Source organism: Scardinius erythrophthalmus, assembly GCF_964197995.2.
Source record: "Scardinius erythrophthalmus genome assembly, chromosome: 3".
Classification (NCBI taxonomy): Eukaryota; Metazoa; Chordata; class Actinopteri; order Cypriniformes; family Leuciscidae; genus Scardinius; species Scardinius erythrophthalmus.
The window spans coordinates 8,809,126-8,836,871 of record NC_138223.1 but is presented as its reverse complement, the minus strand read 5'-3'; the positions used below and the strand labels follow the sequence as shown (position 1 = coordinate 8,836,871).

At 35.9% G+C, this 27,746-nt stretch overlaps 1 protein-coding gene across 2 annotated transcripts in view; it reads left to right on the top strand.

Annotated features, from left to right (window-relative positions):
- Nucleotides 1–26,424, top strand: part of mad1l1 (mitotic arrest deficient 1 like 1) — a 71,712-nt gene extending 45,288 nt beyond the window's left edge. For both annotated transcript variants that reach the window (XM_081360413.1, XM_081360414.1), the window contains exons 17-18: nucleotides 1,093–1,283; nucleotides 25,856–26,424. In XM_081360413.1, the coding sequence (XP_081216539.1) occupies nucleotides 1,093–1,283; nucleotides 25,856–26,017 (353 nt within the window). In that variant the 3' untranslated portion in view covers nucleotides 26,018–26,424. The remainder of the gene's footprint in view (nucleotides 1–1,092; nucleotides 1,284–25,855) is intronic.
- Nucleotides 26,425–27,746: the final 1,322 nt, after the last annotated feature.

Below are 27,746 nucleotides of genomic sequence, written 5' to 3'. Positions count from 1 at the left end.
CCAAAGTTGCATGAAAAAAACACACAAAAAACCCCACTGATTTTAATCTCATTAGAATTTAATGCTGACCTCATAAGGAAAACCTAGTCCCTTCCCGACAGGGCATCATTTCTCAACATGGTCCATGCAGCCTCATAAAGTTCAAGTCATGTTAATTGTTAGTGTACTAATGAAGATGAGGGCCACATACAGAACTTTTTAATTGCAGCTCGTTTTAAAGGTGATTGTGTTGAGAGTTTAGTGTAATGTCTATCCTGCTCTCTATACGGAAAATGAACAAAGTGATAACAATTTTAAAAAGCTTCCGGCGGAGGCTAAAATGAGAGATATTAACATGATATATAATTAAAGTGATCCTGATGAATGGTTAAAGCAAAAGGACAACTGAACAAAAGGCTGTTTCTTCTAATGTGCAGCTCATCAAAACACCGGTAGTTATGTTATGACTGAAACTTTCAAAATTTAACTGCACTGTTCTAGTGTGCAATTACAGTACACAGCAGAACTTTTATCTCTCTTTTTTCCAGAACTTTTATTGTTTCTGATTAAATGTTCATGAAAGTCCATGAGAGAATTAAAACTGCTGTTAAGGCCTCTGTCGTATATACAGAATCCTTATACTGAAGCTATAAGATACAGTTGGATCTAATTTAGATGGTCAATTTTGCATTGTTTTTCATAACCTTATTTATTACAATGGACACATGCGCCAAAAACAATAAATGTTTTATTCATTTATTACTTTTTTGTGGTTGGGCCAGTAAAAATGTAATCATTGAATTCATTGAATCAAATAGAAAATATCAAATCGAATAGAGATCTTCTAATTCTATAACCGATAATTCTTTAGAAGGATATATTGGCCTAAATTTAAATCTAAATCCAAATATTCATATAATTTTTTGAGAGCCTGATGAAAAAAAAAAAGGCTCACCATTAAAAGCCATGTCCTAAGCACTTCAACATAAATCAACTGTTATATTATAATTTAATGTGTTCGATTACTTGTTAAATTGTTGCTCTTGTTCAGATCTTATTCATATAATTTGAAGGTTCTTCTGGTTATGTCTAAATGATGTACATGTTCTTCAGACTTGCGTAAGCAGATGGAAAGTGCAGAACTGAAGAACCAGCGCCTGAAGGAAGTGTTCCAGAAGAAGATTCAAGAGTTCCGTACCGCGTGCTACGTACTGACCGGGTACCAGATCGACATCACTGTGGAGAACCAGTACCGGCTCACTTCTGTGTACGCTGAGCATATGGAGGATTCATTACTGTTTAAGGTATGTTCATATGTAACGTGTTTGTAACTACATAACCCATTAAAAGCAGGCGTGTACTGTGCGAGTTCGGACACTCTGTGGTTGTGAGCCATTTCTCCCGAGAGAAAGAAAAGTGCATGCAAGCTCATACAACAGCAACAAAACAAAACGCCTGGCTTGTGCTTACATGATTTTGGCACACATGGGATATTTAGTTACAACCGTACTTGCAAACTAGAAGAAAAGTATAAATTATTCAAGGAGACTTGGAAAGTAGACATGGTAACCTTGATAAAAAATGAAAATTACTCACCCTCATGTTGTCCCAACCCCGTAAGACTTTCGTTCATCTTCGGAAGACAAATTAAGATATTTTTGATGAAATCTGAGAGCTGGCTCACTCCTTCATAGGCTGCTAGGTAATTGATATCTGCCATCCCAGAAAAGTTAGTAAAGACATTGTTAAAATAGTCCAAGTGACTACAGTGGCTCAACCTTAAGTTTATCAAGCGACAAGAACTTTTGGGTGAACTAACCCTTTAAGACTTGATTATATCTCCATTGTAGTTTTGTAGTTAGTTTGAATGTGTTGATTTTATGATCACTTGCTCATTTTAGGGTTCTGTCAAAGCTGAACAGATGTTATAGATGAAACACACCAGTAATCAAAGGCTTTATGTTGAGTTTTTGTTCAATTATAAAACAATGACATTATCATCAATGGGATTTTGAATGACTTTGAAGAGCTGCCTTGGCAAAACTATAGGGGTTTTTCTGAAAAAGAAAGCTGTGATAGTTAGAAGAGCCTGAAGCTTCATACCACAGTTGGTGGTTTGTTGTTCGACTCACAGTTCTGAGAAGCGTGAAAATCGAAAGAAGGACTTAAAACCCAAGGCCGAGGTCAGGCATCTGAAGAACTGCTGTTGTGTTTAGCCTCATCTGAACCAGCTCAGCAGCTCCTCCAGCCTCAGGTGCATCTGAGTCTCTACAGGAGGTCACATTCTTTTCAGTCAGTTCCTACCAACTGAATTTCGAACAGACGGCATGCCTACAATATAGGAAATTGGCGCTTTTACTTTAACAGCAAGAAGTAGTGAAAAACAACAACCTAGAATAACACTTAATCAAGGAAATTTCTATCAGTGCACTTCTTCTGGTAACAAGTATACTTGTATGTTGAGTGTCAGCCCCTGAGATGTGATGGTATACTTTTAGTTGATTAAGTAAGATTGGAGAGTTTTTAAATTTTATGGATAAGCCCAGTTCAGGTAACACTTGGCACTTGCAGACAGATTGCACAGTATATGTGAGTGAATCAAGTGAATGTTTTATAATGCCTTGAAATACACCCTTGTGCATTTTCTTTTCTTTATAGTGCACTTTTGTTTATTGCTGCGTACTGTTCAATTCAATGATTTCTTAAAATTGAAGCAAAGTTTATTTAGAAAACAGCACATTGCAACCCAAACAGGGAATCAAAAAACAAAACAAATAAAAAAAAAATCTCTCTGTATATAAAATAGTTCTGTATTTTATAATAATTATGTATGCGGGGGTGAGATCTCCTCAATTCACATCAACAAACATTTAAGCTTCTCCAAAGTTTGGGCCCAGAGTTGTATGGTGTCCTGTTTTGCACCATGAATGTGCGCACTGCGCAGTGGGCAGTTCGAGATACACCACGTCTATAGAAGTGAGCAACCAATATTGCTTATTTAGAGAGTGTGGAGGCTTCCATCTTGTTCATGTACATAAATACATGAACTAATGTTAATTTATACAATGTGAAATTTTGAATTTATTTTGTATATGTAGAAATTAACAAACCTAAATTTATAAATTCAAGATCATTGTATTGGCAAAGTACCTCATGCATTAACTAATGTTAAATAATTGAACCTTATTGTAAAGTGTTACCAATGTTACTACATTGCATATTAATTTTTAATGCTGAATCAAATATTGAGAATCATCAAATTTTACTGAAGATGAACCAGTAATTTAGTATCATGTTCATTAGGTTTTAATAGTACAGTAGTTGCACTATTTGTCATACGGTTTGGACATTGTTGTGCATCCATTTGATTTAAGATTGTAATCATCCTTGTTTTACTGCAAATGAGAAGAACTTTATTTCTTTTGGACAGGTCTGTGTATGATAAACCAATTGTTATTACTGCTATATATCTGATGCAAAATCATATTTAGTTTGAAACTGCATACTCTTACAATGATTTACCTGCAAATGTAATTTATCTTTCTTAATTAATGCTCTTCCTTTGTGGGTTGTATAAATGTTCGGTAATCCCTTATAGACACACACATACACACACAGTGCAATAATTGGATTTAAGTTTTTGTTATTTGATCGGTACTTTCCTTAGGCTGTTTAATTAGAGCTGCAGTAAAGCTTCAGTGAGTCTGCGTTCGGCTGTTATTATTGCTTTGTGAGTGTAAGCATTTTGTCGTTTTTTTGTGTGTCTAGTTGTGTTGTGTTAATTTTTTAATACACATTATTTACGTGCTAAGGAAATATTTGCTCTTTTTCACATTCTGTGAATGTAGCTCAAAAGAAAAGGATTCCTCATACCCTGATTTAGCATTACAAACCTTTAAATATAACGGATTTGATAATCAAGTGATTTTGTCTGTTTTCTTATTCATTTCAAGTGAATACTAGACCGTGTCTAAATTAATTTACCTCGTTTAGGCAGGCACCAGCCCTGGAAAGGACTCTGTAGCATTTAAACTAATGGATTTAAATGTCTGTCAGGAAGTTTCTGAAGGAATTGAAGTGTCTTAAGTGGAGCGCAAGAAGCACTCAAGTAGTTACTTGTAGTTATGTGCTTGAGTTTTAGACTGAAAAGTAAAAAGATGGCTTAGAGTAAGCTTTATTAAAGGTGAAGTGTGTTAGTTTTTAAAATACTTTCTCTTATCCCAATTTAATGTGAAGAGTCAACTATTAAGCAAGCCATTTGTAGGCTGATTTCCCCAAAGAGTGTAAACACTGTGGTGTTTCATTGCTTCTGGCACACAGATTATACACTTTACCTTTTAAGGTGTTTATTTATTTATTTATTTATTTAAGTAGCAAACTAGTTGTGCTTGCTTACTGGAGAGCACAAATAGCATTTTCATTTACGACCAGTCAAGGATCAACTTGTTTATAAGTTGTAGTAGTTTGTTTGGCAAACTGTAACGGCCAGGCAAATGCCCACAATATTATAGAAAAACTGTAGAGCCTTCAGGATGTACAGTCTTGACAAAATGCACAATAATTGCTGAAATTTGATCACAATGCATATTATGTGCACTGTGTTTAGAAAAAATGGTTCATTGTCTTTTCCTGTGAATATAATCACCATTGATTTGCTTTTAAAGAATAGGCACTTGGAAGATAAATGAACAGAATCCCGGTCTCTCTTTTTTTCCTCAATTGTTCACCCCCCCATTGTTAGATAAGTGCACTTGAGCAATGCTTTAGTTATGTTATGATTTGATCCCCAAAGAATCAAAGAACTGCTATGAAATTCTTCTCCATTTCTGTCTGTGAAAAAGGAAAGATAATGAGAGACTCATTATGGTGATTTGTTAAAATATTACTCATTGTCCTGAAAATTCTCTCCGGAATCTGTCAAAGTCATTGAATATCCTCCTTGTTTTGTGTAGCTTTCAGCTCTTCTGAAACTTGACAACACATTTGTACATGGTATCCTAAATGTTAAAAAGCGAAACATTTGTTCAGTGTTAAATGAGAGATTAAATATTTGCCATTTTTACAGCAAAAAGTGAATCCCTTAACTGTCAGTTTCTAACATTAGATCAAGGCTGCAACACTTGCATTCAATGTCAATCAGTCCTCTCTAGTGCCTTTTCAACAGTTTTGTGCCAGAGTCGGTTTCCAGTCTGGAACTATTGTTTGTTTTCACTGCGGAAAAGAGCATCTGGGCTGGAATAACGGCTGGTTTAACAAAACTAGATGGCATCTATTGTATCTAACAAAGCTGTCTCCACCAAAAGCGGCAGATGTGATAAAGCTTATTTAATTATAATGAATTTTATTCAATATATAACAAGTTCTGACCATTGCATCAAAAGTGGAATCAAAGGAATTTGTATGTTAAAATGTGTTCTCAAACTGAACAAAGACTGTGATGCAGCATGTTTATTTGTTGACAGGTTATGCAGAAAATTCTCAGTTATGTCATCGTTTGGCTTAGTTGAAACACGGACCAAGCATTGGCTCTTTCACCATTTTGGTCATAAAAGGGTTTATAGTTTTGGTTTAATTGTGACAGATAACACAGGCTTTCACAGGTAACTCAGGTGTACTCACACTAGGCATGGTTGTCTTGTTAAATTAAAAGTTCTAGTTTTCATGGTGCAGCCAGTGTTTTATGTTTAAAAACAAAATGCACAGCTGTTCTCTGTTGAAAAGTCATTTACAGATGTGAGCGGGTGTTATGACATCAATAATTGAAATGATATTCACATAAGCACTTTTCATCAAACTCTGTGATGACTCAGCATTTGCGCTCATGCTTTAAATGATGTCAATGAATATGCGGCTCAATATCTGGTGTCCTTCTCTTTGTCAAATTATACCTGGGTGTACTGAATGTCCCCCTGGGGATGAATAAAGTGTCTTTCTATCAGACTGTCCGTCTGGTTGAAGTAGGAGTGCAGGGTTACATTCCATATGGAAAAATGTGTTGGATTACTCCAAATGTTGGGAATAAGTACATTAGGCTACACTTTGCAGCTCTCTGGAAATAAAAATACTTAACCTGGAGAACCGGTGCGTTTGGTTCACACTGTGCGTTCACACTGAAAAACAATGGAAAAGTAGCAGAGTGGAATGGAAAAACACGTTATGTGTGAACAGCCCCTAATGCTGATGAATGCTTTAATCAAGATATCTATAGTTTTTTTTCACCGATGTCTGAGTGAACATGCATTAAATGAGTTCTGAGATGCTGGTCCTCAACCAGTGTCACGTCACTCACTCCATGCGAGATCGGCTTTTGATATATTAATTTCTTTTAAGTCATAAAACCATGTTCGACAACATATAAAAACGTTAAAAACGTTTAAAGTTATGTCATCTTAAATTCTAATGTATTGAAACAGCTGTCGTCAGGGGTGCTGCAGCACCCTCAGCACCGCTAGTTCCCGCGGCCATGACTGGAGGCATGAAAATTGTCACGGCAATTAACCGGTGGGAAAATTTCTCAATGTCACATCCCTAGCAGGCATCCTGGAATATTTTGCCTTGCCTATAGAGTGATGTGAGCAAAAAGCAGCAGTTTACCCCAGTCTTCCCTACTGTTAAATGTCATTTGGAAAGTGTCCCATATTTGAACTTTAATAGAGATGTTCACACGTAGATAAATAGTTTGTTCATGGCACTTTTCGCCTCTCTTGAGAACATTAGGTGCAAGGCTACATATGAAGACTTCAGATGCAAAAGCCGCAAAGTCAAAAATGAGATAACGATATTCAGTGAATGCTCTCTGCACATAATATACATTCATTAAATACTTTCGCTTTAAACCCGCTAAATCAGCACATTTAGAAATACTGGTTTATTGGCAGAAACCTCACTCCGTCACTCACTCCCCTTTGCCAAAACCAAGTTCACAGAACCAATCAGATATGATTTCACGATTAATGATGCGTGCGAATGAGTTTTTATCCTGTTGAGAGATTAACTAAACAAGATGGAGAAGTATGACGAAATGGATGAACCTGTGGTAGTTTCAGTCACGAAACACAAAAGAAAACGTTGCCAACCTCATGATTCTGTTTGTTCTCAGGCTAAAGAAAATCGTTAGTGGCAATGACAGGATTTGCGAGTAGCATGTAAACACAACAGTGTTTCATGTGCTGCTGTAACTCTGACAGAAACTGACACAACCTACTTTAAAGAACAGCTCTTTAGTGATTTTGCAACTGTTTACTATGTCTCGTCCAAAGAGGTGGACTTAGAGGTTTTTGCACAAAAAAAAAAAACACACATGGATTGAGCTTTTTTTGAGCCGGATAAAAATGCTAATTTAAAAGAAAAAATAACAGATGAACTTAGAGGTTTTTGCATCTAAAGTCTTCATACATGCTGACTTTTTAAGTGCCTAAATGAAACTAATTGCTAATCACCTCTTCAGGAAATTGATAACTACAAGAGCAGGCTTATAATTATATAACGTTGGCAGAATCAGATGCCAGAACTCTGGGAACTGACTTTAAAGCCCGGGACACACCAAGTCGACGGTCGGCCGACTAAGTTTTCTCAGTGTGAAATTGGTCCTCTTCTGCTTTTTTTCAGCCAATTCAACATGTTCAGAGAATCAGATAACTCTGATTGGCTGTTCAGCTTAGTGAACGAGTCAGTGCACGAGAATAATAGCAAAACAGCGAGCAAAGAAGTCAAAACGGTACCGATAGAAGGCTGTTCTAATGTTACATCATCTTACTTGAGTGTTACTTGGCGAATAGTTCAATATTAACATGAGCGGAGTGGAATAAAGAAAGTGTTTAGCAGGATTGATATTCAGAACGGTAAGCACGCACTGCTTTGTTTATGGTTTCTTAAGCGTCGGTTTCCCTTTTTGAATGACGAATATAGACGAATATGTCTTCAGAAATAGATAGTGTTCTCATTTACACGCAGGCGCAGAACGCGCATTCTAGCTGACAGTCGGCAGTAGTTCTCTCGGTGTGTTCAAGTGCAGCTTTTTCCCCCCGACGTGAGGCGACAACACAGTCGGCTTTCATCAGGGCTAGTTCTTTGGCGTTGATTTGGTGTGTCCCGGGCTTAAGAGCAAAAAGAGGGATGAGGGCTTGTCTTAAATATTAAAGTAAATGCAAACAGCTAAGTGCATATTTCATCCTAATTTTAACTTGAACCATATTCTTTAACTTGACTTGGATATTATATTACCCTAGTATTGCAGTTTTCAATATAGCAGAGAATTCTGATATTTAGCAACTTGAAATTGTATGAATGAGTTGGTCTAGACGTGTGTGTGTGTGTGTGTGTGTGTGTGTGTGTGTGTGTGTGTGTGTGTGTGTGTGTGTGTGTGTGTGTGTGTGTGTGTGTGTGTGTGTGTGTGTGTGTGTGTGTGTGTGTGTGTGTGTGTGTGTGTGTGTGTGTGTGTGTGTGTGTGTGTGTGTGTGTGTGTGTGTGTGTGTGTGTGTGTGTGTGTGTGTGTGTTTTCTCAGCCTGTGAAATTAGACCTGTTGAAGCCACCTGCGACCCTTCTGCTGAAGATAATTCACTGTCAATATTTGTTAACCTTGAGTTACACAGACACACACACACACACACACACACACACACACACACACACACACAATCACAGGCATTCAGATGTTATCATTCAAACACAAGCACTTCAATAAGATTTAATGGTCTTTTCTATTGTGTTGTAATCTGTCAGTTTTGACACATTGATTAATTAGAGTTGATTAATAATATGCTGCACTATTCTTTTGTTACTTTCATCCACTACTGCAAATCATGATGTTCAAAAATGCATGGAGAGAGCACAAAAAAAAAGACATTTTAAGATTTTAATTAGGGGTGCACCGATCCGATATTAGGATCGGATATCGGCCGCGATACTGATAAAATAGCTGGATCGGGGATCGGAAAAAAATCGTTTTTTTTTTTTTTTTTTTTTCGTCGTCGTCGCAGCAGAACCTACGTCATTCATCAGCTTCACGCGTGTCGCATGCTAGAAGCAACATGGAGCGAGCCAGAGGCCGTTTCTCAATACCAAGTACGCAAACTTCGGACTTGCGTCCTCCTTGGTAGTTCGGACTTGCAAAGTTCGACTCAGGAGAACGAACTCCCGAGGACGAGAGGACGCGAGTCCGGTTATTCTGCAAATGGAACAGCAGCGTTCTTGATCGCGTCACTCAGCTCGCTCTGGCTACTCCGGTAATCTCTTTATGTATATTTTAGCCAACAATAAAACGAAGTATGTTATAAAACACCACTCTGCCTCTTTTCATTTAAAAAAAAAATCTTAAACATATTAATGGCCACATAAATGTGGTTTAGGCAAACGCGTACATTGATTATCTTTACTGCATATTTATAACAACACGAAATATAAAACACAACCCTGCTTCTTTTTGTTTTCATTTTTAAAAATATGAAACATAATGACCATTAAAACTGACATTTAAATTTGCCATTGCTGATTAAGTGAGCATTCATGTTTGTGATGGTGGTGTGACACGTTTGACCAATACACAGTTTTTTTGTTTCCACCGCTACATTTTAATTTAATTTTTTTTACATTTATTTAAAGAAGTTTGATTATATTCTATTTTAGATTTGAATGCACAATTGTTTTTTTAAATAAATAAGAATACAACACATTACATACATCTGTTATTTTGTCTTAGTTATGTTTAGTTAGTAAAGTTTGGTGCCTTTAGTCTCTTCAAGGAAGGTATAAGGTGGAAGGTATACAGTTTATTATTAATTCAACTATAGTATCGGATCGGTATCGGGTATCGACAGATACACAAAGCCCAGGCATCGGTATCGGTATCGGGACTGAAAAAGTTGGATCGGTGCACCCCTAATTTTAATCCAAATAAGTGCATTTAGGCGTGACGTGTTAATTTATATTGCATGATTTTTTTTTTTGTGATTTAGGTAAATGCAGTGTTTGTTTTAAAGCTTAAGATTATTAAAGCTTAATCATATAATTGTGAATAATATAATCATGTAAATTATAACAGTGGCGTGATGCGTGTAGCCAAGTATGGTGTCCTATACTTGAAATTTGTGCTCGAATCACCCATCCATATACACACACAACAATAAACACACACCCAGAGCAGGCGCCTTGGGAGCGATTGGGGCCTTGCTCAAGGGCATCTCAGCTGTGGGTAATGAGAGTGGAAGAGAGCGCTGTTCATTTGCTCCCCCTATATACTGAGACTCGAAACCCACGGCATTAGGGTTACAAGTCCGACTCTCTTTAACCATTAGGCCACAACCATTATTGTTCACCAGTCCAATGGCTTAGAAAAATAATGGCACACCTCTCCTCAAGCCGCACGATTTGAGGTATTGTTCATTCCTCTAGCACGAATGGTGCAGGACGAGTCACTCTCCAAAGTTTAATACATAGGGTTAGTGGTTTAGAACAGACTTTTGTCTTCTAATTATCCATTTGCTTCACATTATGAAACCTCTCAGTGACGGTAAAGAATGTCAGCCAAATGTTATGGTATATATTTTTCTTTGAAACCCTTTGTGTTTACTGCATTATAAGGCTTGGCAGTGACTCAAGACGGTAACTGAATCTGAGGAAAACTTTAGTCCAGCTGTTAATTCAAATCGTGGGCGACTCCTGCAGGAAAAACGGGTTTGTATTGATTGAGGGCATATGGAGTATCATCTTAACGTCATGTTAGCGTAGACTCATCGTAGACTTATTGCTTTTAAAATTACATTTCTGCTCTTAGAAGGGCATTCTGGGTTGGCAAGAAACCTTGTTCAGAAAACAAAGTCTTTCTCAGTTAATTTACCTTTTCTAAACTGGAGGACAAAGCATATGTCACTGATTGATTTTAGGTTAAGAGCTCTAAATCCCAGTTATGTATTTGTGGGGAATGTAATCTGTAGAGGTGTTAATTTTTGTAAAGATTTACATAGGGATGCACAATATCTGCTGATCATCATCATTAAACATCATTTAACATTTATTATTTTTATTATTTATTATATTTGAGGTTATTGGTTTGATCAGTATTTTAGATTTAATCCTACATTCTCATCCATATTTTTTATATTTAGATTCCATTTGCATCATTTAACACTGACTTAGTTATTTTTTAAAACAGAAACATAATCTATAGCAAATCTCAATCTATTTTTCATACTGTACATTATATTTCGATGCTTACTTCACTTGTAGCATTTAGTTTTTGTTTTACTATTTTTTTTTTGTTTTTTTTTTACATTTTATAGAATTTTAATAGCAGCCGTTTAACAGTTACCCGCCATAACTTGTAAATAATTATTGTATTATCTGTATTGAACAGAATTTTAAATTAAGATTAACATTTTGAATAAAAGATTGAAGCATTAGAAGATGGGTGCTGCATCCCAATTCGCATACTATCCGTCCTAAATAGTATTCGAAATTAGAATTAGTGTGTCCCAAATCATAGTGTTAAAATTAGTATTCCAGAAATACCCAGATACACACTATTGGCTAATATTGACCACAACCCATTGCGCTCTGGATGAGGATTCGATTAGAACTACAAACACGAATAAAAAGTGTCAAAAAACTACAAACATGGCGTGTGCGAGTCCGGCGGTTAAGTAGAGAGGTTTAGATAAAGGAGTTTGAGTGATTTAATAATCAGTATCTGACCTGATGAAAAGATATGAGTTCAATGTTATCCACATTATATTTCATCTGCAACAACATTGTGAAATTTGTAATAATGCATTTGGTCATTTACTTTTAAATGCATCATTATGCAATTTGCATACTTTTAGGGCATAGTACATAATTACTTTTAGGGCATAGTATAAGTTGGCGAATTGGGTTACAGCAAGGAATTTATGGTGGGATAGCTTTTGGATAGCTGTGTAGAAAATACAAACATCCCTTTTGTCGAAATATTAAATCATTCATGATCCTAGTATGCACTCATTAATATTTGACATGAAAGACAAAAAAACTGTACCAAAAGACCTCATATTTAGACTTTTCCCAGTTGCAAATAGATTTTCCTTCGCAGAGATTCTAAATGACGTTTCAACAGTTTACAACAGTAAACTGTTAACAACATTCATGTAATTGCAATTTAAGTATAAGTGAGCAGTTCAAAAACCAAATACATGCTCATAAAATTATGCATACTTCATTTTGTTTTGCTGGTAAATATCTGACAAGCTCAAAGCCACACTGAAAATAACTTGAAAATAACTGCAAAGTTTCGATTTGCAGACACACTTGCACATAGATTTAACCATAACCCTCAATCACAGTATCTGGCAGTTACATTTTTAGCTTTCCAGTGTTTATCTGAACACAGCCACCACCTATATGCATCCGCTTCATTGCCCAGCAGTGTTTTGCCGCTATGTTGCCATTCTCTCTCATCATCTCTTAACTCAGTTTCAGTAATTGTCAGGCCAGGTTGGTCGCCTTGATTGCTGCCCTCAGCTAAGTTTTCAGCTCCAGTAGTAATCAGAAGTTTCTCAGACGCAAAACCAATCAGCCTCTTTCCCTGCTGAGCTCATCTCAACGGGGAGCCAGGCAGAGAAAATACTCAATCAATGGTCACAATTAAAAGAGAAATAAAGTAGAAAACGTGAGGCGGCGATGAAACTGTCACACTGCTGCCACAATATTCTCTTCCATTTCACTCCCACTTCAAACTTTGTTAAAACAATTTTTTTAGGGATGGGTTAGCCAACTATTTGAGGTTATTCGGTTCTTTGTTTGTTTTGTTTTACATGAGCATGTACATAGTTTTTGGTGATAATTTTTTATTTTTTTTAAGTGACCATATATTATGCTGATAGTTAAAATTCTGGATACCTGAGAGGAAAAAACACTGTAACTACACCGACACTGGAACTGAGAAATAAATAGTTTCGATTGAATTTCACACTCAGAATTTGAACATTGCTGAACCAAAAGGATCTGTCACAGGGTAGATAATATTCTAAGATCACTTGACACTTGATTTGTCTCAGTTTTGACAGTGTGTAGTTACTGTGCTTTGCCTATTTTTCTAATGGTCTCGAAATCTTGAACTCTCACTAATGTAATGTAGTATCACTGTTATTTTGAGTTAAACTGTAAATTCCCTATTTATAGTTTTGTAGTTTTCAGTTTGGTTTTTAATATCTTAAAATGTAATATTGATTTCAATTTTTTTTTACAATAGTTTGTTTGTTTAGTTATTTTATTTGGCATTTTAGTTTTTTTTTTTTTTCATAGATGCATTTCTATTTTGATAAATATATTAAAGGTTTCTCTTTTTTTAACTGGTTTAATAATAAAAGTTATGTAATCAACAACAGTTGAGGCAGTCTACATCTTGACAGAGCATATATTGCATATATAACACATATTGTCAATCTTACAATGTGACATATTACTCTCTGAAGATGGCATATCTTCTCCTAAACAGGTTCATACATGTCAGACACTCTCTCAATAGCTCCGTAAGACAACCATGATCAAAAAAACAAAAACAAAAATTTGTCAGTCAATTTATTATTGGTTTCATTAGTGGGGTTTTTTTGTTGTTGTTTTTTCAGCCACTTTTTCCCCTTAATTTTTAATGTTTTTTTGTTGCTGTTGTTTCTGTTTCAGTCATTTTTTTATATCAGCTTTAATAAACATTATAGGGATGGGCATTTTTCAACAATATTGTATTTGAATATATGGGCTCATAAATATATAAATATATATATATATATATAAATAACAGTCTCAGTCTGATAACAAAGGCTGGGTACAGAGAAAATGCGCAGTGATAGAGTTTCTTAAAATAGTCTCCCTCGTCAAAAATTAAAGGAAGCATATGTCTCGAGATAATCTTGCTATCAGATAATTTATCTGTGTAGTATTTTTAATTTGTCGCATAATAATTACAGATTGAATATTTGACTATCCGTGCATACCCCAATACTCATACCATTAGGCAAGTAACCATTTGGAAAACCTTGTAAATCGCATTGCAGCACCCCAGCAACCACCTAGAACACCTTATCATTGCAGCAAGCATTTCTCAGAAAATGTAAAAATCTAGTTCTATACTACTTTTGCATTTTTCATGAGTGTAGCAATAACATGGACCGTTCCATCAAAAGAAGACTGTATACTCTGTGTCCTCTCATCTTTGCTGTAATTAGTGTCTCTGTGCTTTGATGGTGGGTACATTTGGTTAGTAACGTACATAGCATCCATTTTCACATAATATTAGATTAATTTCACCCTCTAACGGTTTGTCCCCAATAGAAAATTTACCTTCAAAGTACAGATAGGAAAAAAATCTTAAATTCCTTTTATCTGCGATATTTAAGCCATGCTGCTGTCTCTATTCAATGAGATAAAAACAAACTGAATGCAGCTGAAAAGGCTCAATTTTGTGTAGCGTGCTTATAATTTTAATCAACAGTCTATTCCCGGCACACGGCGAGCACCGTAGTCATTGTGCAGCTTTGACAAAACGTTCTTTGTTCATCGCAGGTTTTAGCATAAGAGCACATTGGTCGTGAGAGCTCTCACTCTGTTCATGCTTTTGTGTGGGTGTTATTGAAACAGGGTATCAAGTCCACTTTTTAAACTCCTCAAAGCTGCAAAACTCCTTGTCTGCCTATTTAATTCACATCAGAGAATGAAATGTACTTAGGGGTCAAAAAAACACTTACATTTTCTGAGTAAAATTCAGCCTTAAATCTAAGCTGTGATTCCCAAGGCATTTCTGTGATGTTACTAAGATGTTTCACCCAACTGTGAAATCAATAAGCCTCAGGCTGAAGGATATGCAAATTTACACCTGTACATATACAATTATTGCAGGTTTGTGTAATATTCTGAGTTTCCATGTCACTTTTTTCATTCATTTAGAGGAATATTGAATCTGTTTTTGTGCAAGTGAGATGAGTAAATGCATGTTCACATTTAGCCTGGATCTACAATAGACCTTATTCAGAGCAGCACCTTGACAGGTATGAAAGTGAGGGTGTGAGGGATAGACTTACTGTGTTTTCAATGCCATCCGCTGTAGAAAGCTCCTAGATCACTTATGATTTTCCACATCTCATGTTGTCTGGAGATTTTGTTTCTACTGAAATGTCATGGAAATATATTTTTGCAGTGTTTTGTCATAAAAAAACAACAATGCCAAAACAGATGTCTGTCCCTCACAGCCTCGCTTTCATTCCCGTTTCAAAATCAAATATGGCACTGCCTTGTAGAAGGTCTATAACCATCATGTTTACACATCTGTGCACACAACGCCTCTGCCTCTTACTCACGATTAATTTAAATCCCATAATTTTACGTGTTTGTCCATTCAAGCTCAAATAGATGCTAAAGAGAATTCAATTTTGTTGTTCGCATGCTGTCTGCACGACTCTGTGTGTGATTCTCTTTTGCAGTCTTCTTGCACTTGAATGGTTTAAAATCACTTGAATTTTTAAACTGACATGACATAAAAACTTGAGCTCAATGATGGTTAAACTTTGCAATTAATCTGTGAATCACGTGCGTTTCTAACCTGCCTGGTTCGTACAGATCAACCATAATCCCTATACATGCTTCAATATCAAACGAAAAAATCTATGATAGTGTTTCCATGATTTTTCAAAAGAGGGTAAACAGACAGATCTGCCTGATTCTGATCTTCTCTGAGTCCATTTTTCATCTTTGCTTAACACCTGGTCCTCTAAAGTCACAGTCTCTCGTGCCACAGCACCCACAGTGTAATTTGGTGGAGGATTGGTGATGATCTGGTGGTGTTTTAGTAAGGCTAGAATCTGGCAGATACGTCTTTGCAAAGGATGCATAACTCAAGTCACGTACAAGATTATCCTGAAAGAAATATTGCTTCCTTCTTCTCTGACAATGTTCCCTAACTCAGTGGTCAATCACAGTATGGATGGAGGACCACCAGATCAAGAACCTGTCATGGCCATCACAATCTCCAGACCTGGACCCCACTGAAAACCTTTGTAATGTTATCAAGAGTAAGATGGATGGTCACCAGCCATTAAAAAATTTCAGCCAATTTTTTCATCATAAAGTTGCCCGACAACAACTTTGCAGTGGTCTCTTAATTTTTTTCAGCGCATATATATCAGAAATCCCAAAATCCATATTGGTCACCACTAATCTCTAATAGTTCTAGTAGTAGTAATTCTAATAGTAGAGTTCTTTAAAAAATAATAGCACATCTCTCCTCAACAAACAACATGGTTGAGGTATCCTTCATGTCCATATCACAAACAGTGCACAATGAGTTGCATGCTGAAATGTAATACTTACAGATAGGGATTTGTTCAAAGTGCAAGTAGCCATTTGCATGTATTTGCAAAGATTTTATTTTTAATTATCAGCAGTGTTCTGTTTAAATAAGAGTAGAGTTTGATTAAAGTTCACAGCAAATCACTGTGTCTTAAGCATTGACCTGTATTCAGTATGTTAAATATCCTCGTAGCCTTTATAATGACTTCACAAATGTCACCCTCTGAGTGTACACGCACTGACAGTTTAATGTGTCCTTGTGCTGACCTTTGCCGATGCCATGTCTTGCTTTAACCTCAAAGGTTAGGATGACAAAGTTTCTGGCTTTGATAATCTCCATAGTAACAGTAGCGCTGCTTTGATTGTCGACATTGGAACGGCAGGTGTCTCTATGCTTGTTTTGATCAGCGTTCTGGCATTTCCTATCGTCCAATCAGGGGATGATTACACCTTTTGATGGACTCGCTGATTAAACTCACTGATGAGCTATTAATGAGTGAAATCAAGAATATGTTTGCAAGTGAGTGCATGTAGTGAGGGAACGTCAGAGAACTGATAACAGTACATGCTGTAATTTATGACAATGTATAAAAAAAAATCATATCAAAGGTCTAAAATTCACTTGCACGGTCGACGCATTCTCATTCAAGTCATTCTCTTGGCTGTTTGCTACTGAGGCTGCACTTTTGAGTTTGAAGTCTATTTTTGAGGGGTTTAAATCATGTATTAGATTTCAGAGAAGATAAAATATCCAAAAAGAGCTTTGATAGCTGTTGATGAACTTGCAAGTGAAAAAAATCTGTTCATACGACTTTTATTGCTAATGTTCTGTATCTTTGTTCGTCTCTTTGTTGATTTTCACTAGGCTTGGGCGGTATTGGAATTTTGATACCGTCAAACCTCCTCCCTATTTTACCGGGGTATACGGTATTACCGTGACTAATTAAAAATTATGACATAATGGGCTCAGATGGCGTCACCAAACTGTTGGCTTGTGCCTACACCGTTCAGAAACTGAATGCCAGATAAAAAAAAAAAGAAAAAATAAAATAAAATCAAGCCGTGCACGTTGTGTCTGAGTCCGGCCGACGGCATTAACTGTTATTATGAGCCGGAGCCCACCATTATTCAACATAATATCTGTGTGCGTGCAACAAGCAAGAAGTGCCTTTGTAATCCGTTGACGCGTGTCCATTGATTTTTATTAATAAATCTTTTCTGCAAAGATGGAAGTTGACGATCGCCATCTCTGTAGTGAACGCGCCTATAGAGAGAAATGCACATCATTGATCAATCAGATTTATTTTCGTTTTGAATTGTTTCGTTTAAAGAAATTGACGATCGCCATCTCCATAGTGAACGATAGAGAGAAATGCACATCATGGATTACAGAGAGTAGGCTAGTCTATTTCTTTTCGTTTTGTATGGTTTCGTTTACTGAAATTGATGATCGCATCTCTGTATGAACGCGCCTAGAGAGAAATGCACATCATGGATTAAATAATCAGAGTGGACTCTTTCTTTTCGTTTTGAATTGTTTCGTTTAAAGAAATTGACGATCGGCATGCACATCATGGATTAATCAGAGAGTAGCCTACCCTATATTTCTTTTCGTTTTGAATTGTTTTGTTTAAAGAAATTGACGATCGCCATCTCTGAGTTTCGGTTAATTTATGAGATTTCAATTTCAAGTGACCGTGGCATGCCAGCGCCCATCATGTCATGATTATATTAAATCCAGGCAATTTGGTTGATGAAAATTTTATTAAAATTAAGATACAATTTATACAAAACGAAATTCGTTTTAAAGAGGCCTTTTACAAAACGAAATTTATTGAAGTGGTCAAATCGTCTGACTCCCGATGCATCCCATCTTATTTGTGCTGTTCACTTTTCATAATCAACAACGATGGAAAAAATAACATTATAATATTTTAACAAATACGAAACTTAATGCGCTTATTTAATGAACTCGAGAACAAAATGCATCCTGGCAGTAGTGAGTGGGTGGTAGTTTCGGAGATGCGACATTAGGTTAGAGGTGTTTACATCTCTCGCGGTCACCTTTTTATGGCACAATTTACAAATTGCCTCGTCAGTATTTACCGCCTCTCCCTTCTCATTTGGCTGGAACCAGAAATATTACCAAACTGCAACCACACAAGCATTTTTAGGCAATAAATAAATTATATATATTATAGGCTATATAAGTGCCGGTAATGACGGTATTGAAACTGATACCGGTGCTATTTTAAGATCCCGCGGTATCCGATATTACCGTAATACCGCCCAACCCTAATTTTCACCTTTGTTGACATGTTCCTGGCAATCAAATTTGCAACCCAGTTACAGTCTTTTCTTGCTCAACTGCCTCTGCCTCTCCATACAGTGACACAAATGTGGAATATTCTTTGTTTTAAGCCACCAAATAAAAAAGTGCATTGACATGTTTTTTTATTATATAGTTAAAAAAAAAATGCAAAATACATTTTCACGCAAGGTAGGAAATAATAACTGCTGGTAAATTTTCTCATATCACGTACCATTAGCAGGCATGGCAAAGTTAATTTTGGACCCTGTCTGTGCAGTTGATTTGAAAGAGTGAATCTCAGTCTCCTCTAGCCTCAGTCAATACACTGTCGTGGACTGGAGTTTCTCTTTTTCCGACTGAACTCTTTCCTATCCTATCTTGACCAATAAAATTTGCATTCACAGCTTGAACTCTTAGATTATTTTTTTATGGATCCACTATGGTGCCTTGAACTACTTCTAACACAGCAGTGGTTATTATATTTATTCCTCCCCTCAGCTCTTGATATACATTTGAAATATGAAGACTTTTTTTTTTAGTTTTGTGAAGTATGGTATATTTTATTTATGGAAATTTCTATAGTAAATATTTTTTTATTTTATTGAATTTTCTATAGTGAATCATGTATTTATGAATGGGGATTTCTATAGTGAAAATTTACAGACATTTCTATTGTGTATATTTTTATTTATGGTGTATATATGTCTATAGTAAAGTTACGTAATATTTATCTATCTCATTTTGTTTTAGTTCTGCTGTAAAATCTTTCATCCAGTTGCTCTTCATGAATCTCTGTACAATGTACAAAAGTCCTTATCGTGGAAATGAATTGGTTAAAGGGTGTGGGAACACAGGATATGAAACCGCACATTTTATATTCAATGTTTGGATTTGTTTCATGGAATTTCACATAACCTGCTTATCTTCATATATTCTTCTTTTTGGATGCCAAAGAATGCTGTACAAGTGCAATTTCAGACCTTAATATATATGAATATACCGATTATAATATGCTTAATGTACAGTACTGATTCTCTATAGACTGTCTGTATCTCGGAACATCTGGTCAAGAGTAATCCATGCAGAACAGGTTTATAGATTCCAGCCCAACATACAGCATGCGCATGTGTCCTCATGCGTGGGCTCTCTCTTCTGGTCTAGAGAGAACATGAAATGCAATGAGTGGTTAGACATTTGATTTGATCCCTAGAGACTGCCTTGTCTATTGAAGATCGAATGCCTAAACTAGCAGACATCATCTCTGTCCATCAAAGCTGTCGAGTGGCGAAAGTTTCCCGACAGAGTTTGAGTGCTATTCCGTGTGACATTCTTTTCCAGACCGGCTCGTGCTTTCATTCTCTCTCCGTTCATAAAGCATGTGTCAGCCATCGTGTTAGCCTGTCATGACAGCAGAAGTTGTTTGTGTGTGGTGGAGTCTTATGGGGAAAGAGGTTTTGTAAGGACAGCAAGCTTTTTGTACTGATACATTTTAATTTGTTTAAACTGAGGATACAGAAACACTTAGGCAAGAGAATGTTTCACAACTTCGATGATTGAAAAATCTAAATCAAAGTCTTTTCAAACACCCAAGAGAAAGTTTGCCAGTTTCATAGAAGATGAGAAAAACCAAGAAAATAAGTAGTGGAGGGTGTCCAGGGTGTTGCTATGCAGTTGTTAAGTTGTTCTGGGTATTTTTTTTTTTTTTTTTTTTAGCATTTTGCTTGGCAGTTTCTCATTGGGCCAAGCCAAAAAAGTCTCTATAATATTCTGGTACATATATATATATATATATATATATATATATATATATATATATATATATATATATATATATATATATATATATATATATATATATATATATATATGGAGGCTTGTATCTCTCCTTCAGTTTAAGCAAATGGAATTTTAACCAATTATAATTTACATATACAAGTTATAATTTAATTCTATCTCTTCTTCAGTTTAAACCAATGAAAGTTTTAAGAATTTTCTGTTTTAATAATCAATACCTCACAATGTTCGTGTCTGTAGGACAAATAGTGCAGGATGAGATGCATGTCCAACTTTATCAAACAAACACCACTAAATGTTTAAACATTTCATCTGGCGTGTGTGTGTGTGTGTGTGTGTGTGTGTGTGTGTGTGTGTGTGTGTGTGTGTGTGTGTGTGTGTGTGTGTGTGTGTGTGTGTGTGTGTGTGTGTGTGTGTGTGTGTGTGTGTGTGTTTTACATTAGAAAGTTTAAATTCACTTTAAGGAAGTTTAGATTAACTGATCTGTTTTTCTCACTATGTCTTGTAGTCTAATCTACAGATGTTATTTTCCATGTTATGAAGTTGTTCTTGTGTTGCTTCTCACAGATGGTGGGTTGAAGTGTGGCATTTACTGTACTGTAACTCAATTCTGTATGCTCTATTAAGCATATAGCAAGAACATAAACAGACAAAAATGTACTCTACGTTTCCGTTGAACGTCAAAGGAGATTCACTGAGTGAGTTGTTGTTTTTTTACTTTGGTACAGGAACTGATAATTATCCTTGCTAAAACGTTTATTGTGTATGGACAGACAGGCAGCAGATGACGTGACTAAATACTAAATAGACATTTGCAGACATTTCTCATATGCACCTTAATGCATACGCTAATGTCCTGCATTCTTGATAGTCAAAGTAAACCCTTGATAATGGTTTTGATATTTACTCTGCCACTCATCCCGTTGTTGTTTTTTTCCATCCTAGGCAAAATGTCAAAATCTGCATTTAGATTGAAGTCTTTTTGTTTTTCATTTGCATATTTCTGATTATTCAATAACATCTCCTCTCCAGTTGGAGAGGTGGTCCTCCCAGTAATTTATTTATTTTTTCTTCACGCATTTCAAAATCATGGCATCAGTGCAAGGAAATATAGTTGTATTCACATTTTATATATACATGTATGTTTTTTATTTACCTATTTATTTGTGTGTGTATATATTTTTACTATTTAAACCATCTAGAAAATACAAATTAAATATACAAAATGCATTAAATAACTAGGCCATGTGTGTTTGTAGTTATTAAACCCACATTTCCCATTTAAAGAAATATATTTATTTCAGTCAAGTTTAGTTAAGTTTTAGTTACAAGTAATAAATTACATACTTATAAATAAATAACATTTTTGTAACCTTAGTTAGTTCCAGATCAAACGTCTGCATGTCTTCATGAACACTGAGAACTTCACTATGTATCTGAGAAATGGAGTTGCATTTGCTAGTTGCATTTTCAGAATTTTTAAGCAAGTCAGTAGATCTATTGCATCTGTTGTCAGTGGCATCATAGATGGAGCTTGTCCTCTCTAAACACATCTGTTGTTTTTCTACAAGTGTTCACTCTGCTCACAACAGCAGCTAGGATGATTCTTTTTCTAGCAAAAAGTCATGTTTGTAAGTTCTTATGAAAATATTCAAATCGTTATACAAGTATTATATTTATTTATTTATCAGTTAGCCTATATCAAAACGCTAGTCATTAAGTCCTCCTGATATTAGTTATTTTTGACCAACTTGAAAATATAACAACTAAAGTTCCCAAAAAATTTTTTAATAAATTGAATGCCACTTGATATTTTAATGCACTGACATTCATACATTGTGTCTTAAAGATAGGGTAGGTGATTTTGGAGAGGCTAACAATAGCGAGCTAGCTTTGAAAGCATAAGATCCCATCCTTCCTTCAGAGCGTCTCCAAAGCCATGCCTCCTCTAAAACTCATGAACTCGCAAAGCGTCACGAGAGACGGCGTTAAATTACCCCATGTCTCAAAGCACATAACATTACAAAAGTAATGAACGTAAACAACTTACAGAGCTCTGCCTTAAACAACTCTGAGGATGTGAACCGCTCCGAGAAAAACCATATGCAATGATTGGACGAACATTTTTTGGTCCTGAGACTTCCACACAAGATAAATGTACATTTTTTTATATATATATTTAGACCACTTCTAATAATGATTTGCTATCAGGATGTGAAGAGAGTTTCAACATGTATAACGTAAAGTGTTTATGAAAAACATTGCCTACCCTAGCTTTAAATGTCATACTTTTTTTTTCTAGCCCACTTTATACTTAAAATGTTTGTTTTCTAGTGTAATGTACAATTTAATGTGATATTTATTAGCTAATGTAACTTTTTATCTGCAATACAACACGTATCTCATGTCATGGATGTGGTAAAGCACGATGTGCCGTTAGCAAGGAGCAGTTGGTTAATTATACATCTGCCTAATCAGTAGATAAAGCTAATTTAACAGCCAATTACTGCTCTTCACACACCTCCGCCTCACACTGGAAGCAATGACAGCTTCTCGTTTCCTCTCTTTAAGCTCGGCAGGGTGCGCTCGCACCAACAGACGACTCAGATGTACTGGATCATAAATTTGTTTGTGTGCACATGCTTTCCTGGCTCACTGCAAACTTTAAATTACTTCAGTGCTGGGTTTTCTACATAACTTTTTTTTTTTTTTTTTTTTTTTTTTTGCAGTTACCACAACAATATTTTACATGGTAACATGCCTAAAATAAAACATTTATTTGAAATAGAAAAAAATCGTAACATTACAAACCTTTACTATCAATTTAATGCATCCTTGCTGAACAAAATGATTAATAAAAAAAAAAGTCTTACTGACCCCAACATTTTGAGTGTGTGTGTGTGTGTCGTGCTGCTATAGTAAAAGCGTTGAAGGGAAGGGCTTCAGATATATTGTAAAATCTCTTGAGACCGTGCCGTTTTTACTTTCTTCTCTGTGTATTTATTTGGTATTTGTGCTGGAGGTGGTTTGTGGCGTGCATGACTCTCTCTGGATTTGTTAGGAGATATATAGGCTGTTACACTGAAAGTCCCTGGAAGATCTTGAAGGCTGAGTCGAAACAGGTGTCACTCCATGTACTGAAATGCATCTTGAGCAAACTCTAGGCAAGCATATTTTTCATTTTTTCCTTGCTGTCTGTCTTTCTCTCCCCATTTCTCTCTACAGTACTGCATAAACTGTCATTATGAATGGCTTTTTACATCCTCAGAGAGAAAACAGCTGTTTGGGTCAAATGCAAAGTGTTGTAATTATTCTCTTCACACCCCTTCAGTCTAAAAGCTGCATTTAAGCAAACTCGTTGAAGAGAGGAAACTGGAAAGGAAGCTCAGCGAGAGATGTCATTACATGAAGATACGTGTGGAGTTTGCAGGCTCCAGGCTTGACTGTTTTAGGCAAAGTAACTGGCTGTCCGTGGAGAATGGAGAGATGAAAGAGAAAAGAAACTAGACTAATTTGGAAACTTCTACCATTGTCCGTTGGCCCCACTATACCCTGAGTCAATCGTTTTTCTTCTCATTTCATAATAGCGTTTCTATCTTTCTGTCCTCTCTCACCTCTTATGTGGACTTGAGGAAGGTTTTAACATCAACAAAAACTTGTTGTTAGCCGAAAGGTCACATATTGTTTATAACAACCTTTTGTGGCGGTGGCAATACAAAAACACATTGATAAGGTCACAATCTGAATAACTCTCTCTCAAAAACAAAGAGAAAAAATACTGGATGACCTTTTATTAAAATGTGATCTGGGAAAATGGAAAACAAAACCAAGTTGGAGACAAAGGAGAGGCATTTCCACATGTGCCCAGTTTGCCGGGACAGGTATTAGAAGGTCTGGTGTCGAGGGGGGCCTTTCTGTGTTATGAGACAGCATTATGATGCTTCATAAATCACAGAAAACGGCAAAAAATAATCATGAGAGCCCTCTTTTCTCAGGCCCTCTAAATGTAAAATATATTTGATGCTAACAACTTCTTGTGGAGGTCAGGCTTAAATAGATTCGACATGGAAAAGCACCGTTGTGCATTGATGCCCTCATTTTGTGTTTGCTTCCTCTTAGTTGTACTCTGGGCAAGCAATTAATCACAGACACACTGCTTTTTCTTTTTCTTTGATATGCATCTGAAGGTTTTAAGGGGTGTTTGTACATCTGAACATTTTATTGTTTATGTAAAGGCTAACATTACTCACTGCCTGACATAAGTAAACTCAAACTGTGTGGTTTAGGGAATGTTAGTTAGTGTATAATTACCAATGTTAGTGTATAACATTAACAATAAGCAATAGCTACTTTTGTTACATAAGTTATTATTCTTCGTTAACGTTAGTTAAAAAAAACATACAACTGTTAGTTCATGTTTAGATCCATTAAATAATAGTTAAAACCTTTTATTTCAATTATGTGTTATTAAATGTTAGAAATTAACTAAGATTAATAAATTCTTTAGAAGTGTTTTTCATTGTCAGTTTATGCTAATTCATTTATTGATGTTAACTAATGGAGCCTACTTGTAAAGTGTGACCTAACTATAAAGAATCAAAACATTTTCAAACAGTATCTAGGATAATATCAATATCTATACCATTATAATTATTCACTATAACAATATCGTGCATGTTCATTATCTTGATATATCGTATTATACTGGCACATCTCATTTTGTTAGGTAGTTAGACTTTTGTTACTCCTGTTAGTTTTTTTATTAGTTTTGGAGTAGCAGTTTTTTGGTTTACTCAGAGCTTATCGTTACTCACGGTTTGATATAAACCAGAACAGTGTTTGACTTGGTGAATGTTAGTAAGTTCGATGTTTAGTAAGTTTGTTTTAGTGAGTTTTCATTACTTGGTTCCTGTTAGTAGTTTGTGACGAATAGTCATCTAGTTATGTAGTAGTAGTTAGTTAATTGGTTTATTGTGTCTATCACTTAGACCTTATTACTCACAGCTTGTCATAAACCAAACAATTTAAGACTTGGTTAATTCAGTTAGCTCAGTTAGCTAGTTAGTGGCTGTTAGGGAGTGTCTGGTAGTGGATTGTTTGACTATTTTTGTTTGTTTGTGGATTAAAACACTTGTTAACATTTGTAAGTTTAACTTTATTTGTTACTTTACCTTTGTAGTTTATGTTACAAATGTTTAAACGGACACCTCTCTCCCCTGTCTCTCTCTCTCTCTCTCTCTCTCTCTCTCTCTCTCTCTCTCTCTCTCTCTCTCTCTCTCTCTCTCTCTCTCTCTCTCTCTCTCTCTCTCTCTCTCTCTCTCTCTCTCTCTCTCTCTCTCTCTCTCTCTCTCTCTCTCTCTCTCTCTCTCTCTCTCTCTCTCTCTCTCTCTCTCTCTCTCTCTCTCTCTCTCTCTCTCTCTCTCTCTCTCTCTCTCTCTCTCTCTCTCTCTCTCTCTCTCCAGTCTGCTGGTCCAATGGGCAGCGGCAGCATGCAGCTGTTGGAGACAGATTTTTCCCGCACTCTAACTGGACTGGTAGATCTGCATCTCTTCCATCAGAAGAGCATCCCAGTGTTCCTCAGCGCGGTCACCATCGAGCTGTTCAGCCGCCAGACTGTCACCTGATTTACCCATCAATGCTCGACCACACAGTGTTCAGGGAGCTCTCTCACACACACACACACACACACACACACACACACACACACACACACACAGAGCAAGACACAAATATCTACAGAACTCCTAGGTTTGATTATTTTTTGATTAGCCTTTTTTTATACAGATTTAGCATTGGAGGTTGTCGTAGCTTGACAATCTTTATGGCAGCATTTCAGTAGTATAGTCTGTATTGTGTGTTTTTCTTTTTCTTTTAATGCTATAAAACCCAGATTGTGTTGTTTAAGAAACAGGTTAACACATACCAGGGAAACCTAGAGCTGTGCAGTCCTGTTTTTATGAACATCATCTTTCATGGCAGTTTATTTGCCCATATCGAGGAAAAAATAAAGACATATTAAACTTTTCAGTCTATTATTTGTTTTGGGAACTAACGGATTTCAAACCATTCATTGTGTTCAAGTGAATAATGATTCATACGCCCAGTTAGAAGCTGCTTTTATTGTGTTTCACTTCAACTCAACTCAAATAACCTAATGATTAATTGATAAACTAATATCTCCATTGAAACCACAATAGTTGCCTGGCAGTGCATCAACTTTTATGTCTTTTAAAAATGTTTGCTGTGTACAATTTGGCACCAAATCCTTGAGGATGTGGGAGTATTTAAATTCCCTGGCCATTTTAGCTGGCAGTGGTTATTACAATTTTTTTTCTTTTTTTCATCTTCATTTGAATGCCACAGTTTCCTACAGTACACACATTAAGATTTAATCTGAAATGACTCAGACTGCTTTCAGATGAATTTTGTCTCAAATCTGTCGCACAAGCAATGCAAAGTGCCATTTTGCCAAAGCAATTAGCAAAGAATGTTACTCTCATCCTGTATCCGTGGTTTCAGGTAGTGTGCGGAGCCAGTATCTCTGCTTTCTTCTCATGCCAGTGAATTCATTGCGGATTCAATGTCCCTGCTGTTAGCTGTTCCTATTATATGCAAACTCAGTATTTGGCTGGCAAAATCAATTCAGAAAAACAGCTACTATGCACAGACTCATGCACACACTCTCAAGCTCTCTTCCTGTCACTTTTGGCCCCTGTTGTTTTCATACTTTATCCTACTTCTTCAGTTTTTTATTTAATATAATTTGTTTAACAATTCAGTGGGTCAAGAATCTTTGGCCTTTAAATCGAATCTCCTTTTATTCTATGGTACCCATTTCCTCTTTCATCACACATTTTTATATTTTATTCATTTTATCATTTATCATCTTGAGTCGAATAAGGTGGCCTCTCATTGGTTATTAATGAAAGTTTTTGTTTTTCATGAACGATCCTTATATAATTCAAAGCTTTGGGGTGGAAAAGGCTATATATGCTAATGAGGAGCTGTAAATGAATAAATAATGAATATCTGAGAAGCTTTAGACCAAACTACAACGCTGCAAAAAAAAAATGGACTTCAGACTGAGAGGAGAGATAAGCTGCCATTGTCTTATTACAATGCAAACGTTTAAATTCGGTGGTAATTATTTTGGTGTAGATATTAACATTCTGTTAGTGTTTATAGCAAAATTAACAATAATACATATATGTGACAAAACATCTTAGTGTTTCTGTTATGATTATCTAATGCAGTGACATTCGTACATTAAATGTTGCTTAAGTTTTAAAGATTATTTTTGGGCTCACTAGTTTAAAAGAAAAACTGTTTTGTGGTTGGCAAAAGGTACCAATC